Source organism: Lycorma delicatula, chromosome 7 (genome assembly GCF_047948215.1).
Source record: "Lycorma delicatula isolate Av1 chromosome 7, ASM4794821v1, whole genome shotgun sequence".
Lineage (NCBI taxonomy): Eukaryota > Metazoa > Arthropoda > Insecta > Hemiptera > Fulgoridae > Lycorma > Lycorma delicatula.
In genome coordinates, this window is record NC_134461.1 from 143,424,623 (window position 1) to 143,449,609 (window position 24,987).

At 30.4% G+C, this 24,987-nt stretch overlaps 1 protein-coding gene across 1 annotated transcript in view; it reads right to left on the minus strand.

Annotated features, from left to right (window-relative positions):
• LOC142327607 (uncharacterized) overlaps positions 1 to 24,987 on the minus strand; it is a 190,571-nt gene that overhangs the window by 60,441 nt on the left and 105,143 nt on the right. The window contains exon 3 of the mRNA XM_075370805.1: positions 14,080 to 14,097. Coding sequence (XP_075226920.1) covers positions 14,080 to 14,097 — 18 coding nt within the window. The remainder of the gene's footprint in view (positions 1 to 14,079; positions 14,098 to 24,987) is intronic.

The window sequence follows — 24,987 nt, forward strand, 5'->3', positions numbered from 1 at the left end:
CATACCACGTTAAAGGATTGGATCTGGATGTCACCTCGGAAGAAGTCGCTGCAGCAATAAGGAAAGAAGTGGGGCGCAAGATCCCCTCGTCCCTCAGGCCGGCCTACGGGGACATCAAGAAAGCCACAGTGCTGCTGTGAAAAGAGACACCAGCATAAAGCGGCAACCTCCAAGGGAGTCGAGAGATCGACCCTGTGCTACAATTGTGGAGGGCGGGGCCACAAGGTGGCAGATTGTGCGGAGCCTATGAAATGCCTTGATTGTGGGCAGGGAGGATACCGGACGGGGGACCGGGCTTGCACTCACCGCCCTACATGAAGTGCATCTACTGCTAATACTGAAGCCTGAGACGAAGCGTGGGGACGTCTAGGGCTAGGGAGATAGCCCCCATGGCTAGGATGTTCTGGTTCGCCAGCATGCAAGAGTTGGGGGGGGGGGGGGGTCGAAGCTACCCGATGATGGTAGCTCCTACCAGTACGTTGCGCACCTGATGTGCGCAACACACATGTGGTGCTTTGTAGGTTAAATTCGGGAAAGGTAATTCTCCAGCTGAGAGATGGGCTGGCTATCCAGAAGAGGAAGTCGGCGTGTCCTGATGACGCTAGGGAGACCCCGGTAGAATGCCCCTACAGAGGGCTATACAGAGAGGACAGGCTGCTGCCACGATACCCTGAGGTGACTGAGTGATGCTTAACTGCCGGACTGGTTGCCTTGAAGGTGTCACCAACCAAAATATTAAAAAAAATAATTCCTGGGATCATAAGAAAGCTACAGTTAAAATTTCGTTATGATTGATTCAATAAATTTCGCTGTTACCGAGAACAAACGAAAAAGACGTTATCACTTTATATAGTAACGAGATATTATTCAATTATTTAATAAAAGTATAATTTTTAATAACAATTTATATTCCTAATGTGTTCATTGCAATCTGTCCAACTTTTGAAGAAAAGCACATTTTCCCCAGGACCAGCGAGATGAGAATGGTATACGTGACAAGCAAATGAGATATAGTGTTGTACAGACTTAGGCCGACCATTACTGAGATGTGTGGTTAATTGAAACCCGACCACCGAAGTAAACCGGGCATCCATTGTTTAATATTCAAATCCGTATAAAAGTAATTTACCTTTACTTGGATTAGAACCTTCGACTTTGAAAATTTATGACGATTTTACTACTAGACCAAACTGGTTAATAACAATAATCCATCTTTTTAAATATAGTTTTTTTATATTTCTTTTTTTTTATTTTCTAACGTGTACGTTGTAATCTATTTAATTAATGAACAAAAAGCAACTCCCCTTCGGCCCAATGAGATGAGGATTAAATGTGTGACATAAAAATGAGGTGTAGTCTTGACAGACTTAGGCCGACCATTCCTGAGTGTGTGTTTAATTGAACCCCTAACCACCAATGTACACCGGTGTCCACTATCTAGTAATCAAATTCCGTATAAAATCAACTAACGTTTACTAGGATTGATTAAATTTAAATGTACTGATTATAATTAAACGTATCGAAAAACGTTTGATCTATTTGTTGTAAAATAATTAGAATAACGTTTTTGTTTCTTTTTCTCGATAATCACAATTAGACAGCTGCAAATAGTGTAATGTCTAAGTTTCATTCCGGTTTAGTAATCAGATTTAAATATACGATACAAGGAACCAAGATTCTTATACCGCAACTTGAAATTTAGCCGATAGGAATTAATAAATTCTACATTAAAAAATATTTAATTGACAGAAATTCGAGTCGTAGAAGTTTAATTATTTTTAATTTTATAACAATATTGATATTGAAATATATATAGCAAAAGGGAGAATTCGAAGTGACAGAGAGAATGAAGTAGTAGAGAGTACAGATTATAATTATTAAAAAAGTTATACGATGAGCTGAATGTCATTTAGCAATTTATCATACAGAAACAAAATTTATTCTACGCGACTATCATAAGCATACAAATAATAATTAAAAAGTTTGTTTATCATTTTTTCCTCTTTTCAATGGATTAAAATACGAAAATAAATACTAATTATGAACAGATTACAAAAATTAAAATTTTATTATTTTACTTCCGGAGAGATTTTTAAATTGCCGATTGTGTAGGTGTAGGAAGGATAGATTATTTTTTATCAGTTACTTGGCTGTTTGATTCATTTTTCTACTCCTTTCGATTACCTAATAACCTTAATTTTGTTATATTAGACATATTTTAAATCTATTTATTGTAGTTTATATTTGCTTTATGTATCTAATATCTTTTACCTCATACGGTTTTTATTTATTTATTTTTATAATTTCCATCCTTGATTTAACTAATGTTGAATATTTTTATGAATAATTCAGCTACTTAGTTTTTCTAGAAAATTTCGAGGGATGGCTGAAATGTAATGCACAATCACTCATAACTCCGAAACAGAGAAGAGATAATCAAACGAAATTAATATACATTTTATTTGTTAAATTTATCTTATAATTTATTTTACAACGTGCGAATACACATTATCCCCACACTGAACAATTTTTCTGAATCCGCATATAATGAAGAATGCTAGCGGTCTTTCCTTGATCCATGATCTCACCGCATCCTTCAGTTCATCTTCCGTGGAGTTATGAGTATCCTTAATATCCCTCTTAATTGCCGAAAAAAAGGTAAAAATAGCAGGTAGTCAAATCTGGTGAATATGGGAGGGTAAGAAATAGGTTCGAATTTCCACCTCATAAGAGCCTCGTAGTTGTATGCGATGTGTTTGGCTGAACATTATCGTACTGCAGAATTATCGGCACGTGGATTGTGAAAAACGACACATACTTCTCCTAAGAAGTTTTAACTTCTCTGTGTCTCATAAAATTTTAAATCGACCCGGCTTCGAAGTCATACACGCTTGTTTCGAGTCTCATAACACACTCAAAGATTCTGAGGGTTGTATTTTGAATTATTTGATCGTGTTGAACCAGAGTGCCGGCATTTCACACTCTGCCGTTTTCATCTGGATCATAATGTGCACCAGTGTTTCTTCTCCTGTCAAAATATTGAAAAGGAAGTCACTTCCCACCTCACGATAAGCAGTTTCAGAAGCAGTTCGCAATACTACTTTGATTGTTTGTTGTTTTTTGTAAGTTTGCAAGGCATCCATCGTAAAGCTATTTTACGATAACCCGGTTGTGCAAAAAAATGTGTCTTCTGGTTCTTTCAATATACCTTACGGCTGGCTATGCGTTGTTACTTTCCCGTCTAGATAGCGCTGTAGCTATAGTAGCGCTGTAGGTTTAGTTTATTATTGTTGTTTTTTTTTTTTGTGTATTGTGTTATTATTTTCGAGACCGTGGTGATCCCATCACGTCGCTCTGTTATTAAAGTCATGAGTCGTCATGGTGTCATAAGCCCTCGGCAACGGCACTGTCAGTTACCGTTGCAGGGGGTGTTGGGTTGTACAAGGATGTAAAAAAAAACAACAAAAAAAAAAAAAAAAAAAGGGGAAAACTAGTACGAATCGTGGTTGCCGTGTAGGGCAGGAGGCAGCTTGGATGCAGAGGCCACTAAGGCTCCTGCATATGCAAGAATGCGGCTTAGTCGGGGTTGGTCCGATGATGCATTCGGGACCCTGAAGGTATGAGTAACGGGGGGACGCGGCGGTTTGCCGGCTCTGTGCAACGCATAGTCGGCAACCTATCTTAGGGACGGGAAGGGTAGCCTTTCAGCTGAGGGATGTAGCGGTCGCCCAGAAGAGGGGGGCAACTGCGTCTTGATGAGGCTGGAAGGACCCCGATGGGTAGCCGTAACTGGCAAGACAGGGGGGCAGTCTACTGCCACGACACCCTGACATTCCTGCGCAAAGCCTAACGGCGGAGGCCAGGGATGTTGGGGGTGTTTAAAAAAGGACAAAAAAAAAAAAAAAAAAAAGATAGCGCTGTAGCAGAAGTATAGCTCTGGAATGGAAATTAATAGGTCCAGTTTCGGCATATGTGGTTTTCACCGGATCAATTTACAATTTAAAAGGTCAAGGGAGTGAAGCTGTAGAGCAAGGTCACCTTCAGTATTTCGAGATTTCGCCTAATTAAGGTCTTATTTTTCATAGGTACATTTGTTAACAATTAAAAAATAACAATATTTTTTTTTTAACTTTTGTAAAATCGCACCCCACCCCAAAAATATGCTGTTGTAGTCGTCCGCTATGTTGTGACGTCACAAGTGAGCGGTAGAATTAAATAAATGAATAATATTTAACGTGTAAAAAAGTAATTCGGTCTGGCTGGATCTCGAACTGGGTCGTACCTTTGACTCGGCAGCTGGTGCGTTAAGCGTCACGGGTACAGTGTCTGCCGACGATACAAGCGAAATTGATTATATGCAAGTCATGAAATTACATTAGTACACTCGCGCGAATTAAATACGGTATGCGTACGCGCTTTAGTTAAAATCATTGAATTAAATAAACGAAAAAATATTAAATTTAAATAAAATGATGAATATTTTTAATTAAGTTGTGTGTGTAAGCCGTAAATAAAAAACAAGCCATAATTGTAGCACCTTCCCGGAACGCGGCTTTAGCCGCGTGATGGCTATAACCGTGTTGTCAGATTGTTGTGTGATGCGGCAGTCATTTTAGATCGATTCATCCACTTCCTTTTAATGCTTCTCATTGGTCACAAAAATCGGTTGATCATTGTGTTATTTATTCTTAATATTTGCTTCACCGGCTTCTGATGCAAGAAATTCTATTGCCCATCTTCTCACAGCACTTCAAACAACAAATTCATCATCATAAACAGCTTTTAAACAGTGAAGAATGTCATAGAATGTTTTCGCTGTTTAAAATCCATCCAGTTTACGTTCTTGAAATAGTAGGCGTACTCGATTCCAAAACAATGGAGATTGATAGAAAATGAGAGGGCGTGGATCAACGACTTTTGGAATGTTAGTGGTAGGGGAATGAGACTAAGAAATGGTACCTGCCTCTTTGTGTGGCATTTTGTTTTCTGTTATGTTCCAGTGTGCATTACATATCAGCCGAACCCTTGTACTAGAAAATTGATTGTGGTTTTTTCTGCAATTTCTTTTAGAACACCTAATAGTCAGATTTTTCTTCAACACTAACTTCTGAATCTCCTCTTGCGGCATAAAGCTCTGTACGGCGGACAATTTAAAAAAAAATTGTTTTTTTATTATTTAACCTATCTTTGATACAAGAAATTTAATTATCTTGTTACTTTTTTGTGTTTCCGTTACCACCATTCTTTTGAAATTTTACTGACCGAATAAAAAAAAAATGTAATTTTAGTACAATATGTTTTTTATCTCATTATTTTAAAATTTACTTTGTCTTCCTTTCTAAACTGTTCCGTCTGAAAAATTGAATTTTTCTTCTAGCAATAAATGGTACTATTCAATCCTTCATGTAAATCAATTTCTGCTTTAGTTTTATCATTTTAATAATAACTGATAAAAGACCATCTTTATACAAGTAGGTTAAAGCAGAGTAAAAAGGGAAATAAAAATACCCCCAAACCATTCTAATGAAAAAAAAATTATAGAATTATCTTTTAAAAAGCTTGCTATAATGTTGCCTAAACTTTCTAGAATTCGCATATATATTTACATTCCTTTTAATTTAAAGAAAAATAATAAAAGAAATTATATTAATTTGATAAACCAAAAAATGTATAATTCGAATTCAATCCTTTACTGTTATTCAATTTTAAGTGCTATAAACCTTGTCAAGACTTTCTAAAAATAATATTTAATTTATTTTAAAAAATAGTATTTAAAAATTGCATTTTATTCTTTACCTCCTTGATAAAACTTTAAAAACATTTTTGTCTTGATAATGCTATATATATATAAAAAAGAAGTTAATTCAATAATTCTGAACAGTTATGGGCAGTAGTTAAGTTACCCTTTGATAAGAATATACACGTTTTCTGAACAGAACAAAAAAAATCCAAATTAATTGCCACATTTAATAAAATATGTGTAATAAAAACATTAAAATTTCTAGGTAAAAATAATAAAATGTTTCATAAATATGTAAAAAGGTAAATTTTATATGTATGCATTCATTGTATTTTACTTTCCCATCTAATATAACTATTCTAAATATATTACAAACCATTATCATGTCAAAAATGTGGTATCGGATTTTTTTTTCAAATCTTTACGTTTTAGGGTAAAACTACTTTGTCTAAACTAAACAAAACATATGTATGTATCTATGTGCGTACGTATGTAAGTGTGTGTATTGCAATGCTTTTGGCCATAATCTCAGCATTGAACAAACTGATTTTCTTCAAATTTGGCTCAAATATTTCTATATATATTTCTATTGATCATATTAATTATTTTTTCAAAATTCTTTATGCGGGTTGAGGATAGATTGAAAAAATCATTTCGATTTTCTTCAGAGGTATTTAGAGAAAATATCATTAAAATTAACACATAAAATAATCTAAATTTTTTTCATAAAATCAACTCTCATCAATTAAAATTGAAATATATCATTTTGCTTTTCCCTTTGATCACGAAAAATTTCAGAATTCAAGGTAAATACCCATTTTGATTTTCCCTGAATCTATTTTCACTACTTTCGGCGTGACGTCTGTACGTACGTTCGTATGTATCTCGCATAATTCAAAAAAGATTAGCCGTAATATGTTGAAATTTTATATTTAGAACTGTTGTAACATCTAGTTGTGCACCTCCCTTTTTGACTGCAATCGACTGGACCAAAGTATCCAAAAAAGCCCAAAATCCAATTTTTTTGGATTTTTTTACTTTTTCTTAACTGAAGTAATAAGCCCTCATCGAAAGCTTTCCACCAATATATAATAAGTGGTAGTTATTTTCATTGGTTCTAGAGTTACAGCCAAATAAAATTTTAATTAATGAAATAATTGGATCTTACAAGAAGGCCCATCGGTTCGAATCCGACTTCACTTCCTTTTTTTAATATATTTTTTTTTTAATATAAATATATTGATTTATTAATAATTATTAACGTCTGATTGTAAAAAAAAAATTTACGATAAATAATAATTCAGAAACATTTGAAAAAAATATACATATATATGAAAAAATATCATATACAAGTTATTAATGAAATAAAATTTTATGTACTGTTAAAAATGTGTATATGTAATTGAATAGACGTAGAAGGAAGTCATGTGGTGTCCACATCAGAGTTTTAAAAATATATTGCTTAAACGTTTAAAATAATGAAATTTGGATCCGCTTAGTACAATTGTCTATCATACGTTTCCAAATTATTTTGACTTTCGAGTACTTGTACTATAATTCGCAAGTACTCGTATTTTAAAATTAAATAAGTAAAGTTTTAAATTTGTTTAAATCAAGTTATTACATTTGCACGCTTCAGAACGATGAAGAGTTACACTATTGTAAAGGTAAAAAGTTCATAAAAACTATATACCTTAATAATTTTTTTATCATTTTTTATTTTATAACATAGCTTATAATTTTATTTTAAAATAAGATATAATTAATTTAAAAAAGTTGATTTTTAATTTATTTTCTTTAAATAATAGTTAAGAAAATACATTTGTGTAGGAAAATTCTTAAAATCGTTTATAAAATCAGTTTTCAAAAAATAAATTCAATTTCTCATTGCCGGTAAATTATAACAACTGCACTGCCTGTTTTATAAGATAATTTTTCAATATAGATTTCTTACAATAGATAATTATAATAATTCTTTATTATTTAAAACCCACCCACGAGAAATAATATTTTCTCAAATTCAAATTCGATACAACATACCCTTAATATCTTCTCACTCCTTCAAACGATTTCAAAAATCTAATAAAATAACGTTCCTTAATATTAGCTATTCCACGGAATTTCATAATGTTAGTTTAAAATTTTCCTGAGTTTTTTAACCGTCAGAATAATTTAATAGAAATATAAATAAATAGCTTCCTATTGATCTGAACAGGAAGATTAATTGCTTTAGTTGGAAAATCGGACCAAAATATTTAACAGGAACGTACAAGACATGTCTCAATTTCTGTAAAACTGGCATAATCCGTTTCGGAAGTATAAAGAAAAATGTGGGCATAAACACCCACACACATAATGTGCAAGCTGATTTTATTACAATGCCGAAATTTTTTCATCCCCTGATTTCAAAAATATAATTATTTTCTAACAAAGGCTTTGAAACGATCAATACAATTTTTTCCTCTTTAAACAATATTACGGTAAATTGGAAAAAAATAAATAAACAAATTGGTAATGACATATACATACTTGAGATTCAACTTCGTAAATCAACAATTAAAAAATACTTCCAAAACGAGTGAAATATTCAACAAATGAATCACGTTTTTACTTGTACGAAGTAAAGGAAGTATTGTGATCGCGAATAATTTTGGTTTTCGGGTTTCAACCAAAATATCAAGTTTTACTAGTTTCGGTTACTAGTTTCACACGTACGTATGATCTCGCATAACTCAAAAACGATTAGCCGTAGTATGTTGAAAATTTAGATTTAGGACTATTGTAACATCTAGTTGTGCACCTTCCATTTTGATTCCAATCGACTGAACCAAAAGCGTCCAAAAAATCCAAAAGATTTGGATTTTGAACTTTTGCTTAACTGCAGTAATAAGATCTCATTGAGAGTTTTTCAAAGATATAATATAAGTGGTACTTATTTTCATTGGTTCCAGAGTTATAGCCAAATTAAAGTTTAATCAATTAAATATTTGGATCTTACATGGGGAAGGCACATCGGTCCTAATCAGACTTCATCTACCTTTTTTTTTAACTTTTTTTTTTAAATTTAAATATAATGATTTATTAATAATTATTAACCTCTGAATTTAAAAAAAAATACAATAAATAATAATTCAATAATAACAACAATAAAAAAAAATTAATGAAATAAAATTGTATGTACTTTTAAAATATGTATATGCATTTTAATAGGCGAACAAGGAAGTCATGTGTCCATATCACAATTGGTGAAACATCTGATTATTCGTTTTTGTTTTCATTTTGTTCATGGTTACGTCATAATAATTTCAAAAAAACATAGATAGATATGACTTTTATTTAAAGAGTAATAAAGGGACTTTTACTCTATTCTAATATTTCAGGTAATATTATTGAATTAATAATTGTATAAATATTTTATGTTAATAAAAACTAATATTTCAGCAATAGTATAACTGTTCACTTTATTAGAGAACTGGAGGATCCGTATCTCACTTTCAAATGAAATAAATTTAAATGAAGCGATGCAAAAAATGTGTACATATAATTTAATAGGCGTACAAGGAAGTCGCGTACACGCCATCAGATTTTTTTTATATAACTAAAAGAATAGAAAATGTTACACACTATTCTAAAAACCAATATTTTTTAAGTAACAGAAAAATTTTTATCCAAAGATAAAGCATTTTAAAATGTGAACAAATATATTTTGAAGGGATTTAGTTAATAAATTGTGAACATTAAGTGTTATACCGTTAATATTATATATTAGATGGATAAATAAATTCTCATAAATACTTACATTTATTATCAGTGACGTTATTCATAATATAATACGAAATAAATAATAATAACTATTATTTTAAAGAATTAATTAAATTTTTAATATATTTTATTGGGGGTAAAACCAAATAATGGATAATAATTATTAACATAACTAATACTTTTATTAAATAGGCGGTATTTAGGTTAAGGATTAAAAAAAATTATGTGCATGCAATAAATTCAATATTAAGTACAAAAGTTATAAAATACGAATATCGATGTAAATAAAAATTAATATTTCTTGTTTTCCACTATAAATATATATGATTAATTTTTTATTGCACATAATAAAACAGCCTATATATGGTATGATAAGTTGTTATTTCGGAAGTTTTAAAGAGTTTACTAAAATAATCCTGCCATAAAAGATATGCGAATTAATAATAAAAAAGGTAGCTTTTAATGTGTAGACCTACCTATCTACCGTATTTAAAAAAGTTTTCAAGTGCAATAAAATTTTAATATTATTGCTTTACAACGTTTATGCTTGTGAATGCACGGTTACATCATGCATAGTTAATAAAGATATACGCATAATATGTTAAATGATACTTTTTAATTAGGTTCGTTAAATTACTAGGAAAAAGGCGAGCCTAGGACCCGCCGCGAAAATGTTACATGGTTTATGTTTCATTACACATGGTTTTCTTAAATGTTTTTGCCAATTGTAACTAAATAAAGTTCATGAATTTAGCGTACTAACAAAAACGTTTACAACGAAAATCATCAAAATCCTGAACATTTTTTGCTGCGTCTTGAATTGTAAATTTTTAACACAGCTCTAACGCTAATATTTTGCTTTTTTATCTCAAAAACGCAATATAATTTTAGATAAATCATTCGTATCAAGACGTATAAATCGTTCAAACGAATGGATCGTTCGAGAAGTATAAATCATTCGAACGAATGAATCGTTCGTGTGTTGCGCGCAGTCGCCCAGCGCACTACCATTGGTTTGTTGGCGTCAATAGTAGCTAAAATAAAAATGTGAGCACATAAAACAATTTTTTTATTAATAATTAAATTACTTATGTGTTTGTATATTTCATTCTTTTTATAAAAGTATTTTTTTAATTTTATATTTAACATGATAATGTCATTATAAGAACTGTACTTATTATTTGGGAGGTCTTTTTAATTCCTGAAACAAGATAAATTTTTTGTTGCCTGAGATGAATATTAGATTGGGTGTACTAAATAAGTGAGGCTAAAACGCCCCAATCTCCAGATGATTATGAGGTGCACGGATGCGTCGATACCTGGAAGGAGTTTAATAAATTTGGTCACAACTCCTTAGCATTATTTCTCACTGTATCACCCTTTTTCCTTATCCTTCATCTCTTCTTCCTCATTTTAGGTAGATTTGACAAGAAAGCTAACAATTGTAATGGGTACCGTGATTCGACTTCGGAAAATTTCGACATAACTTCGTGTTTCACATCCCCAAACCCCAAAACCACCATCAGTTCAAAAGTTTTACATTTATATGTATTTCACTTTGTTGTGGACACTGCCGTAATTTTGCGCCAGTCAGTTTCAAATTGATACATAATATATACCGACCCAAAGTCTCGGTCTTGTTCGTTAATGGCAAAATCGGATCAGGGGGGTGGAAATGGAGGGTTTTTTCGAAAAAAAACAAAATATCTCTATAACTTTCTTATTAAAACATCGAATTCTTTTAAAGTCCTTACTATTTTATAGATAAGGTTCTAAAAACGTTTTTGATATCACCAACCTTTGGCCTAGAGGTGGAAAAGTGGGGTTTTGAAGACAAAAAAAAAATCATACCGCCCTTAATAGGCCACCATCGAATCGGTTTAAAGAGATAGTCCTATAAACATTACCTAAAACTTTTGTCTGAAACAATTTTTCATATGACGAAAATATTCCTGGAATTGTAAGAAGATGGGGCTTGTAGTATGCTAAACATGTGAAAATTTTGACATGCAACCATTGTCGTATTGAGTAAATCTGAAGTTTTTTCTTAACTTTAAGGTGGAAATCTTTTTTATTCCCTACTTAGCACCGGTGAAATAAATATACCTCTGCCATCCGACGTGCCGAAAGGAATTTTTTTGGTTCTGGGATGTAGTTTTAATAGTACGAAGTTAGGTTTAAGGAAAAAAGAATTAATTCTTAATAGTAACGATTTATGAAATAAATCGAAAAAATTGAAATAAATCAAAGAAAAAATGAAAGAAATTGAATTCATGATATAAAGTTGTACTATTGGTTTGGATATGGTACGGATATCGAATCATGTTATTAGTAAATAAATAGTTTAAATCTCGTTTGACTTATCGAGAAAAACATCGCTGATTTCATTAACATCATATTACAGTTGTCGTCAAGAAAGATGGCGCTTGTGTTTAAACTATTGATCTCAGTTTAAAAATAATCGTACAATAAAAATGCAAAAACTGCAATTATTTTTGCGCTAACTGGATTCGACCGATTTTAATTAACCTTATTAGTTTGAAAATTAGGGGCGTGAGAAGTATAATTAGGGCAATTATGTAATTGCAATTACAATTGTAATTACAATTATGTAATAAATTTATATTTACTACATAATTTGTACGTAATAACATAATTGTAATATATCTATGTATGTATAATATAATTAATTAACATAAATACTGATTAAAAACATATGCAGTGGTGTAAAGGTTCATAAATAGAACACAAACAGAAGGTTACATAGTTTTTTTTTTTGTTTTTTTTTTTTTTATCTCCGAGTCCACAGTTAAGTATTACTTCAGAGGATGAGATGAATGATTTGTAGCGTGTGTGAAAATGGCATGCCTGACCGGGATTCGAACCCGAGACCTCTGGGTGAAAGGCCTAGACGCTACCACTCGCGCCACAGGTTACATAGTTGTTGAGACTGTACCACACGCTGAGACCGCTTCAGTCCATCATATATTGCCACGTTTTTTAATGGATTTTTCCATTAATGATCCTGTAAATGATTCTCACCATAAAACGCGAATCAATTTAAATTCTACAAATAAGAATTCTACAAAATTAATGCCTAATATTAGCGGAAATTTATTTTTTCTACACCGAAACGGTGTAGTTAATCGAAACGTGATGGTTTTACTTGAAACGACTTGTACGCTTAAATAATAGTTTTTTGGGCTAAATTTGAATTATTACTGAGAAATAATCGTTTAATCTACCTACAAAAGTAGAGAATTTATATCTCCTCTGGTTCTGATTTTATAGTAATTCAAATTTGACGTTCTCAAAAAAATAAAAAATAAAAATATTGTGACTTTTCTGCTTTTCACGTCGCTAGTTTTCAAACGAATGACGATATTTAAAATCGGCCGAATCCAGTTAGCGCAAAAATAATTGCAGTTTTCGGCGATACTTTCATTTTTCTTGCGCCATTTTGTTTATGTTCTTGTTTTTGTTTAGCAACAATTTTGTTGCTGAAATAGTTTAAACACAAATACCAACTTTCATGACGACCACTAGAGACCTATATCAGAAATGTTGATTAAAAAAAAAAAAGAAAGAAAAGAAGAAAATTCAGAATAAATTGCAGATGTGCGTCTCCGTCTTTCATCCAGAGGTTCCGGGATCGAATCGTCGTAGTCAGATCGGGAAAAAAAAATAAATTTAAAAAATTAATTAACCCTAGCATTTTTCATCCCTTAAAAAATTCCATTTTCATAATCTCGCGTACAATCTTCAAAAGATTCTATGGTGAATTAATTCATCAAAAAAAGAAACAAAATTGCCTTGTCCTTTTTATTGCATAAAAATGATTTTACATAAACAATTTAAGAAGTGTTTTCTGAAGACGCTCTCTGGTTTAATTCGGATCGCTGTTAAATCATTCATGATGCTTAAAGAGATAATAATATTCGTGAAAGATCTCTTGTGATCACTAGAAAAATAGCAATATTCTTGTTTATTTATTAATTTTGTTACTTCTTTTAATGTTCGGAAAAATGTTATCATGATTTTTTTTTATTTTAATCTGGTGTGTAAAAGGAAAATGAACTTAATTTAAGGTATAAATTATGTAGATATCGTACAATTTATTCCTGAAAAAATAATTACCTTTTGTTTCAATTATTTATCTTTTGTTAACTACCAATCCATCATCTCAATGATTTATAAAAGAAAGAAAAGAAAAAAATTATTTAAAAATAGAAAAATTATATTGTCTTAATGTAAAGATATATTCCATTAAAGTAATACAAAATTTGCAGACAAAAAAGAAAAAACAATTAAATAAATACACGCTCATCTATGTACATAAAAACAGATGTTGAATTAGCTAATACAAATTAAATGAAGACATGAAGTTTTGTAAAATGAATAATGACTGAACGAATGTTAAATGAGTGGGCAGATGTGGTTGTAATATAGACTGTATAGTTAATAGCTGTTTTAAAAATAATCCATTCTTGAGTAAAATAAATTTTAATCAACACAGATTGTAAAAAAACACAACAGAAAAGTAAAATAAATTACGTAATATTAAAATGGTTACTCACTCTGCTTCCCAAATTGGACTGAAACAAAAAAAAGAAAATATTATTAAAAACAGATAATGACTAAACGTATTTTAAGATTTGGGTAAATAATTTTTTTTTTAATTCGTTAGTCACCTTACTTTCTCACGCTCTCTCTCTCTCTCTCTATATATATATATATATATATATATATATATATAAATTAATCAAAACTAACATTTATTGGGAGGGAAATATTATCCTCACTAACACCGCTTCAGTACCTTTTTTAACTTCAAGTAAATTGAGTTTCTATATTAGAAATGCACTCGTGAAAAATTTTTTTTTTACTTAAGTAATTTAGGTTGCTCAGCATCCTGTGCGTTTTAAATGGAGCTGGAGCGACGTGAAGTTAAAGAAAGAACAAATATTGGTCCAAGCGAATATACACGAACGTTCATGCAATCTGAAAATCTGTGACATCTCGGAGTAGATGCCATATATTAGAATGATTTGAAATTAATTTTTTCTCATACTTATAATTTACATTGCTAAATGAAAACATAAAATATATACAAGAATTCCAAAAATATACTATAATATAAAATCTTTGTATGTCCAAGCAGCCCAATTATTTTCAGATAAGAGTGTAACGTACTCTGAAATCTCTTTCGGCCGTCCGGTCAAGTATGGTCAAAGTCCCGGGTGCTTTCGATTAAAATTAAATCGAGTAACGATGCGGGTTACTTAATCGACTCCATTTTTTCTATCGCAGTCCTATTTTAAGACGAGACATGTTCTTTTTATCCTACAACGAATTCTGCAGGATGAATTAAGTAAGATACAAAACACTATTAAGAATAATATTTAAAAATAAGTTTTGTTCATCACATCTCTTTTGTTGAGATCTAGTATATAAATGGTTTGCAAAAAACATTAGCTCAACATAAATATGTTTAGGCATAGAGTTATACGTAGAAATAATGTCTTTTGTTAAAATATAAAAGATATTTCATGTAGAAAATCATCAAAAGAAAGTTTAAGCTTGACAGGGGATTTTGATTCCATTTTTTGCATAGATTTGAAAATGGAATTGTCCATAAAGTTCCATGTAGAATTAATAAAAATGTCTTATATTGAAATTTAAAAAAAAAACATTATGTTCTAGGTGAATTATCGAATGAAATTTTAATCCGCAAAGTAGTGCGGACCATAAAATCATACTTTCTCCTAAATAATCAATTTGTAAAAAAAAAAAAAATGATCACTAATTTTGAAAATGAATTCGGAGATAAATTTTGTTTTGAAAAGGCGTGATTGTATGCGTGAACAGTTTTCAATATTAATATTAAATAAATTATGAAAAAAACTTGACAGGATGTGTTTTAATTTCATTTTTATCAGTGTTGTATTTCAAAATGAATTGCAAATAAATCACTGAATTTTTTAGAGCATCATTAGTTTCAGGTAAAACATACTCGACCTCAGAAACATAATTAACTACCATAAAGTAATATATCTGTAAATAAAGTTGTTAACACCTTTTTTTTCTTTTTTTAACCTCCGGGACCACCGTTAGATATTGGTTCATAGGATGAGATGAATGACAAGTAGCGTGTGAAAATGCCATGTCTGACTGGGATTCGAACCTGGGACCTCCGGATGAAAGGCTACCACTCGCGCCACTGAGGCCGGCAGTTGTCATAATTTTGGAAAAAATTTCAGATCAAATTACCTTCTCTCTTCCTAGAAAACTTTTATTTATTAATACTTACATCTGTAATATTTAACAAAGAATTTTAAATATTTTTTTCTAATAAATAAAATTATTTTCGTTAAACAAAAATTACCATAATTAATGTGAAGTGTGGTTTAATTAATTAAATAACAATTATGTATTTAAATATATATAGTCGAGGTTATTACATGCGAGCGCTACTGTATCATACACTCGATATTTTGTATACCTCTCTTTCTCTCTCATCTCAACCTATATCATCTGATCAGCTGATCGGTAGGACCACTCGCAAGTCTGAAGTCTGAATATTTTTACACGACTCCCCAAAAAGCAGTGTAATGTATTTAGGGTATATATATGTATGTTTTTCCACTTTAGCAGCTCAACGACTGAACCGATTTAGATATTTGATCCCGAATCCTTACGTTATCGGGAGTCTCATAGGCTATATAAATATATATATATATGTGTACTAGTGGAGGATTTGCTGTTTGATTCACAGACTTTAATAAATTGAATCGATGAACTATGAACAGTGAGCCTCTATCACTGTGTGAGCTGGGTTTGAACTGAATGTTTCGAATCAATCGAATGAATAATATTACAAAAGTAATAGAAATAAATTTACGTTATATAAAATATAATAATATTAAATTAATTTGAAAAAAATCTATGTTTAACGATAATCTTTTTCCCGTGAGGACTGCGTGTGAGGCTAGACCGGTGAGGTATGCGAGAATCTCGTGTGAGACTACACCAGTCATCACCATCTACTGGTAACAATCGGGGTACCCCTGAGACGCTGTTTTTGAGGTGTAAGGGGTGTTCTTATATCTCTGCAAACAATCATCCGATTTTCAAAATTCAAACAGGGTATTTTTTACTAGGTTGAAGGCTAACATTGGTGATCATCAGGTACCATTCCATTTAACAGATCACGGTTATTCGGAAATGTTATATGTTCGCAACCGATCTTTCGATATTCAAAATTCAAACGGGGTATTTGCTAGTATAATACAAAATCACAATGGAATCAAACCAGAACAAAAAGAGCAATTTTTTTTTTTTTGGCAGTCGTGCTTTTTAATTTTTAATATTTATTTCTTGTTAGAGTAGTTGCTGTACTACTATATCGTGAATTTGGTGGTTGGGATTCAATTAACCATTTCAAGAATGATCTGAGATTGTACAAGAATACTCTTCATTTACATTCATACATATTATCTGCCTTAAAAAATAAAATTTGTTTTTTGAGAAACTATTTTTCGCATAACATTACATTTTTATTTTGGATTCTAAGCACAATTCATATATCCAAAATCATTCTTATTTATTTAATAAAATGAAGTTAAAGATACGGAAGGTCTCGAAAAACCTTATTTTAAAGATTATAAGGAAGCGTCGCCCCTCGATTAATCACAAATAATATAAATTACATACAAGTAAATATTTGGACGAAAAGTTAATAAATAATTTATTAGGATATTTTCTTACATACAGTTTTGGTGGTTTATGAGGTTTTACTTTGATATTTTGAATCCACACACAACTTAATTTAGTAAATCTTAAGCAAAAACAATTTATTTCAGTATATATTTCAGCTGGTTAATACAAAACCGTTTATCGTAATATGCTGCTCTAATCTTAAATTTCGTGGAATAAATATCCATGAGGTCGTGAACCGCTTTATTGGTCCGACCGATTTGTCTCGTATACCAGTCCCTTTATCGACAAGATCCTCCCATTTCTTACAATCTTTTTCCTTCTATTATTGATTCCTAATTCATTTAGATATTCTGAATTTTGGGTAGACGACCATTGGATCCTTACTAAGGATGTGAGGATTTTTATAAATGCGTCCTTGATATTCTCTATGGTTTTTTATACGTTTGAATAAATTTGTGGTCTCTTTTTCTCAAAACAGTGACTGTACGTACACAATTACAACTGAAATGAGTATTATTTTTTAAAGCCGATCCTCTAATGATTTCTAATACAGTACAAAACAACACAATAGAGTAAAATAAGATGATTAAGCCATAAATAACGACAAGTTTATGGTATTATAAAAATAAAATATACAAATATAATGTAGAAATATTTATAATATAGATAACGGTTTTTTATTAAAATGAAAATTTGGTTTGTGAATATCTATGAAGTGTATGGAATCGATATATGCTGAGTATTTCTTGTTTTTATTATGAAACTATCCACGCACCAGTGGATGATGGTGCATATAGGAATTACAACTGACCCAGGCGCGCGCTTTTGTATAAATGTATAGGCACATTATAATTTAGCCTATGCGTTTAAGTAAATGTTGTGTACGACAAAAGAGTGTTTCCTATAGAATTATAATTTTTTTATCTTATCAAATACATGTATTTACCTCTCCATTATACGTAATCAATTTTATGTTTACACTTCGATAGGATACAGTTAGAGTAAAAAAAAAAAAAACTAAATAAATGGACGCATAAAATGATTCGATTTTTTTTTCTTTTTCTTCCATCCTGAATTATCTAACAAGAATTTTTAGGCATACATGAATGATTACAATTTACCTGTTCTTTCTTCTTTTATTTTTACCGATTATATAGTAAGACAATTTATTGATACAAATCACGACGTTTGTTACAATCAATTTAATACGAGATTTTCGTAATTCTCTTTAATTTTATCTCTTCTTTTTTTACTTTTTGTACTTGTTTTCATATGAATAACATTCCCCTGACTTATCATAAAATTATATTTAAAGCAAGGTTATAACTATAAAGGTAAAACTAACATTAAATAGTTTTTTCTTATATATTAACAATAATTTTTACTTAAATTTTAAATTGATATTTTAATAATTAAAATTTTATCTTTCAGATTTTATAGAAATTTAAAATTTAAAAAAAGCAAAAAAATAAGAAGGTCAGGTATGTAGTTTAAGCCATATCACTGCATATGTCCAGTAGGCAGAAAAATGAAAATTATCTCTACTTGTTTTATCAGTTCAATTATCAGTTCATCATATCTCCTCACGGATACAATTCTTATTTAACTGATAATTCACCTAAAATATTTTACGTTATCCGTAATTGTATTGTTAGATAATTCGAAGGATTTGCTATAGTATTTAATTACAACATCCGATTAATGAAATCTATACTTATTATACGGATAAGAAAGAAATCTCATAAACTGGTCAAAATCATTTAATTAATTTAAGGGATGGTTGTAAAAGTAGATAATTACATATGAAATTAAATTATTTATACAAAATTGAAGATTTATTAAAAAAAAATTATATATAATATTGATTGAATACATTATACTGATTTAAATACTAAACATTTTTATGAATTAAAAATTATCAATTTTTTATATAATTTATGCCCTCCTCATTGTAGCAATTCTAGTCAGTGTTGGGAAGATCATTTCTGAACTATATCGAAGTGGTATCTGTTGAGAGCCAGACTAAGGAATGATTCCTGAAAGATGGAATCAGCTCTTTCAATAGCTGTTAAGGATTTAGGTCAGGAAGACTTCTTCCTTTTCCTGTTTATCCTCCGGGAATTACCGTCAGGTATTATTTCAGAGGATGAATGAAGACAAAAAAAAGGTTAGCAGTTTGTTAGCCTATCTTCTGGGAAGCTTGCTAGATGATCATAGATGGCTATCTTCTTTTCCTCATGATGTTCAGTAAGGGTTCGTTCTCTTAATATACCTTTTCATTGGGAAGAAATCGATATTTTCCATCTGCTATATGTTTTTTGTTAATAATTTTTCTTAGAAATTCTTCTTTCCACTTTGTCAAGGTCTGTTCTGTTTTTGCTTCTAAGATTGAATAGTGTTTCACATGCATAGGTTACTTCTGGTCGTGTTAGTGTGTTGTAGAGTTTAATTTTTGTCATTATTGAGAGGAAAGTTTTTTGTATGCGGGCCATGTTAGTTTCTGTCCATGTCGGAGTTATTGATTCTATTTTGGATTGTTGGTTTTTATTTATGTTTCTTGATATTATTTCTATGACGTATTTAAATTTATCTGTGGTTTTTATTACATTTCAGTTGTTAAGGGTGATGTGATTCAGTTTATTCTTGATGATGGGCATTATTTCAAACTTTTCATAGGAAATTTGCAAACCGACTTTCCTATAAAAATATATAAATTATAATTCCGCTTACCAACCGGTGTAATTAAATATTGTGTTCTAGCGCTTTTGGAAGTTATTTTTCCATCTGCAGGAACATCTGATAAACTTGTATATAAGTGTTCACTTCACATATTAATTTGATATAGATTAAAATAAAAATAAAATAAAATTTCCGTACAAATGTATGACTTACTTTATAACTTGACGATCGATTGTTATATTTATGGAAATTTTATTTTATTTTAACCTACGTCAAATTAATATGTGAAGTGAATACTTATATACAAGTTTATCAGATGTTCCTGAAGATGGAAAAATAACTTCTGAAAGCGCTAGAATATAATAATTAATTACATTGGTTGGTAAGCGGAATTATAATTTATATATTATATATACCAACGAGCCATGCTAAATAAGATTATTCCCTGTTATGTTTTGCAGGGTTTCTATTTGTTTTTTGGTTGCCTGCAAACCCTCTAACAGCAACGCTAGACGATTATCCGCGAACGCTAGACAATTCAGTTTTATTTGTTTCCCAGTTTTGAGTTCTTTGTTCTGCTTTTTACAATACACAATTGAAGAAAAGTGGGGAAGGTCCGTCTCCCTGCTTTTATTAATAAATTATTTTTAAAATGTTATTTTGTTTGAGTTATGACCTGTATGTAATAACAGCTTCTATTTTTTTTCGTTAGTGTAAACTTTTCCGTTTATTTCTTTAACCTATGAATCTCATGTATTTGTATATTCAAAACTCAAAATTAACAGATTAACAGATTTAATTTCAAAATCAAAAATATTTTCTAAAAAATCTTTAACTTTAATGTGATTTTTAAATTATTATTTTTTTAAAACGTAAAAAAACACTTGGTGCGAATATTGAGCTTGTTTTTAGGGTAGAAAAAATTTAAAATTAAGGTTAACTAATATAAGACAGTAAAATAAATTGCCAGATCTACAATTGTATCTATATTGGTTTTTTTGTTGTTTTTTTTTGTAAAGATAGACGAAGAGAATTCGTGTCTTCTTTATATATTTAACCTGAATGAATAAATTATATTCAAATATTGACATATTAAAATAATGAATAAAATGCGATCTGCCTGGAGACAAAGACTTAAAATAATTTCACAATTCTGAATTTTAATCTGTAAAATTAATTACATTTTTTTCAATATCTATTTTCCTTTTTAATTAAGAACATCAAGATATATACACAAACTCAATTAGAACCATTGTCCAGGAATTAAAAAATCTTTCTTGCTTCTGATAAACTAGTCAACCAAAATTCTATCAGGGCTGAACATATTTAAATAAATACCATAAAATTGATTTTATATTTTATTTTACCGATTTTTCTTACGTAGACATGAATTTCTTCTTGCGGAAATGCTACATGAATTTTCTTAAAATGTAAAGATATTTAAAATATTTGAGATTTAAAAAATTTAATATCAAAAGATACGGAAGATGAAAATGAGAGATGTGGTGTACACTAAGAAGTATTCTCCTAATTCCTCTAAAATTTAATCTACAAGAGATGCGCCTGTGTAGAACTAGATTCTTGAGCCGATTCGTGTTTGAGAGTTGTAGATTAATCATTGAGTTGTTAAATTATCTCATAATCTAATTGCTTTATTTCATTTTAAACGTCTTAAGTGTATTTTAAAATTAGGTATTGTAAAGTGAGAATTTGAAGAAATTTTCCAAAGTAAAGATTACTTAGAAACGTAAAGACGATAGCACCTCTTTCTAATATTTATTTTTGGCTAAACCTATTTTATACAATTTTATGATGTAGAGACAAATATTTTACCTTGTAAAGATTTGATTAGAAAGAATAAAAATTAAGAAGAAATGTGAGTACAGGAGATTGAATGAGAAACCACAACTACTAATGGCAAAATGAGGAGAGATAAAAAAAAAGCTAAGTGCCGTTACATTTTCAAAGAATATATATATATATATCAAAGAATTGTTAAAAATACATTCATAGCTTCTTCAATAAAGTTTATTTTTAAATCATCCTGACGTTAAAAACACAATGATTTACACTAAATTCAATGTATTTCATTTTTTCACATAGAAATTCACAAAAAATTAAGGCAAGAATTTTTACAAGTTTTGTAGCTTGAAATTTTGATTTCATTATGAAATATATTTATTTTAAAGTATGTTGTGTAAGAAGCATTAAATAGTAGCATCTCACACTAGGCTTACGAGGAGAATTGAAAAATGAAGTAGTTTACCGTTTTCTTCTATATTGGGTCTAATTTATTAACCTACATTTTTTTAAATATAAATTTAAATATATAGGGATATTCCCTGTAAAATATTACAGGGAATTAATAAAGTTACGTAAAAAAATCTAAAACAAAAAAAAATAATGTTATAGACCTAATGAATGAATTAAATATTTTCTTTTCATATATTTTTGAAATTACTTTTTTATTTATTTGACATTTCTGTTTTTACTTTTACAATTATTTTATATATATTGAATACACAATATACAAGACAACTTTCTAACTTTTGTTTTTGTCGTTTTCATAACCACATTTATATTACATCTTTTTTTAACTTTTACCTTGTGACACATTTTAATATTTATAAATAAATTTAAAAAAAAAAAAAAATTTATTGGTATTCAATTCATCGTGCTGATTTACTCTTACTCAAATTGAATTTAATATTTTTAAACAACAGTAATTCTTCCCACTGTTGTGTATGAAGTCATACATTTTTTTATAAAATTAACGGTGTTAATATTTCTTCAATTATAAATTTTTACTTTTCCTTAAATTTATTTTACCCATCAATCCCCTCTTTAAAATATGTATACCATTGCTCCAATTTTTCTTCTTCTCTTTAGTAAAACCAATGAAAATAGACAATTTTCGCCTAGTTCAGCCAAAGAGGAGCATCAATTTATATAGATATATCGGGTACTGCATATATGAAAGGTATTAGGAGCCAGAAAGAAATGGGGTTCTACATAGTTTAAAAGAATCTGCAATTTGGTGAGTTTTTATTTTTGTCCTCAATCATGGATCCGCCATATTGAATCAAAATAATTTATTTAGTGGATATACGACACATGATTTCAATTTTTAAAAATTTTAGTATAAAAACAACGGTAAAACCCGTTTTTTCTGTTAATCCCTTCATTATCGAGTTATAAGCATTCAAAATTGTACGGAAAAATCGTGTTAACAATAAACAAGGTAAAACGCTCTGCATGAATAATTTTATTGCATTTTCCATACATTAAACTGTGCTATAATGTTGATAATAATTAACAACAAAATTACAAATTAAACGGCTATATCTTAAAGAGACCTTTAAGATGACTTATCATCCAAAGGTTGTTACCGTTTAAAATATTTGAGTTACAACCCCTAGGTCACGTCAAGAAGTGATTGAAATTCTATATTTCGTCAAAACGTACAGTATTTGACCGATACCTTATCTTGAAAGATACAGTTTTCTATCTGGAACGGTTTTAAAGTTGTTGAGCGGTTTCCATAATTTTGACGCTCTGTATAATTTAAATTAAATATAAATAAATTTTTTATTTTAATTAATCATTAACCTTTTTTTGAAATATTAATATACGTATTTACATTCTGTGAGTGAATGAGTGAATTGTAAATTTTGTCGCTATTAACTGCCAAAAATCTTTTAGAATTCTAAAGTTTTTTTTTTTTTTTTTGTAAAATGATTGTACATACGAGGTCTGTAAATAAAGTAATGAGACTGGTTCAGAAAAACTTTTTATTTGCAATTCAATTATATATGGACTCTATTACCTTCGAAATAGTTCCCTTGGGAAGCCACAACGCTTTTCCAGTCATCATAGCAGTGTTGGAACTCAGAAACTGGAATACCCTTCAGATGTTCGATTACATTCTTTTTTATGATTTCTACTGTTCCAAAATGGTGTCCTTTGAGATGTTTTTTTAAAGTCGGGAAAAGGAAAAGGTCGTAGGGACTCAAATCAGGTGAATATGGTGGTTGAGGAACTACAGGAATGTTTTTCTTCGCCAAAAACTCAATTATTGAGAGTGCAGTGTGACAAGGTGCATTGTCATGATGCAGTATACAGTTGTCTTTGATGGCTGGTCTCATGCGGGCAACTCTTTTCCGCAATCTTTCAAGAATTTCTCGGTAAACATATTGATTTACAATCTGTTCTGTAGGCAAAAACTCCTTATGGACAATGTCATTACTATCGAAGAAACAAATTAGCATGATTTTGATTAGTTCATTTTTGCTTTTTTGAGACGTGGTGAGTTTGAAGTGTGCCACTCCTTGCTCTGGCGTTTTGTTGCTGGGTCGTTTTCAAATATCCAAGTTTCATCACCAGTAATAGCATTTTTTTAGAAAATCAAGATAACTTTCAGTTCGACCTATTCAAGTCTTAGTAAAGTCAGTTATTTTTACACGGATTTGAATACTAGATCGTGGATACCGGTGTTCTTTGGTGGTTGGGTTTCAATTAACCACGTATCTCAGAAATGGTCGAACTGAGACTGTAGAAGACTACACTTCATTTACACTCATACATATCTTCCTGTGAAGTATTATCTGAAAGATAATTACCGGAGGCTAAACAGGAGAAAGAAAGAAAGAGATCCATTTCGCCCTAGAAGATCGCGGCATACTACCACCCTGTTGTTTTTCTGTTCAACAGTGAAGTTTTTTGGGACCTGAATTTTGCAAAAACCTTTTTCACGTCCAATTCGTTTGAAACAATTTGATGGACTGTGGTACGGTTCAAATTCAAATTGTTCTGCAATCATTCTGACAGTTAATCGTCGGTTGTACCGTATCAAGTCTCTTTCACTCAACATTTACGTCACGTTTTGGCGTTAACGGACTTCCAGAGCGTGGATCTTCCGCAACTCATTCCCGGCCATGAAAATGCTTTAAACCGCCTAAAACTTGAGCTCGTGACAGAACATGAGATGAGTTCTGTCACGAGCCCAAAAGGGCGTCTCCATACGCCCTTTTCAATTCTGGAAAAGTTTTAGTAGCATTCTGACCGAGTTTAACACAAGACTTGATTGC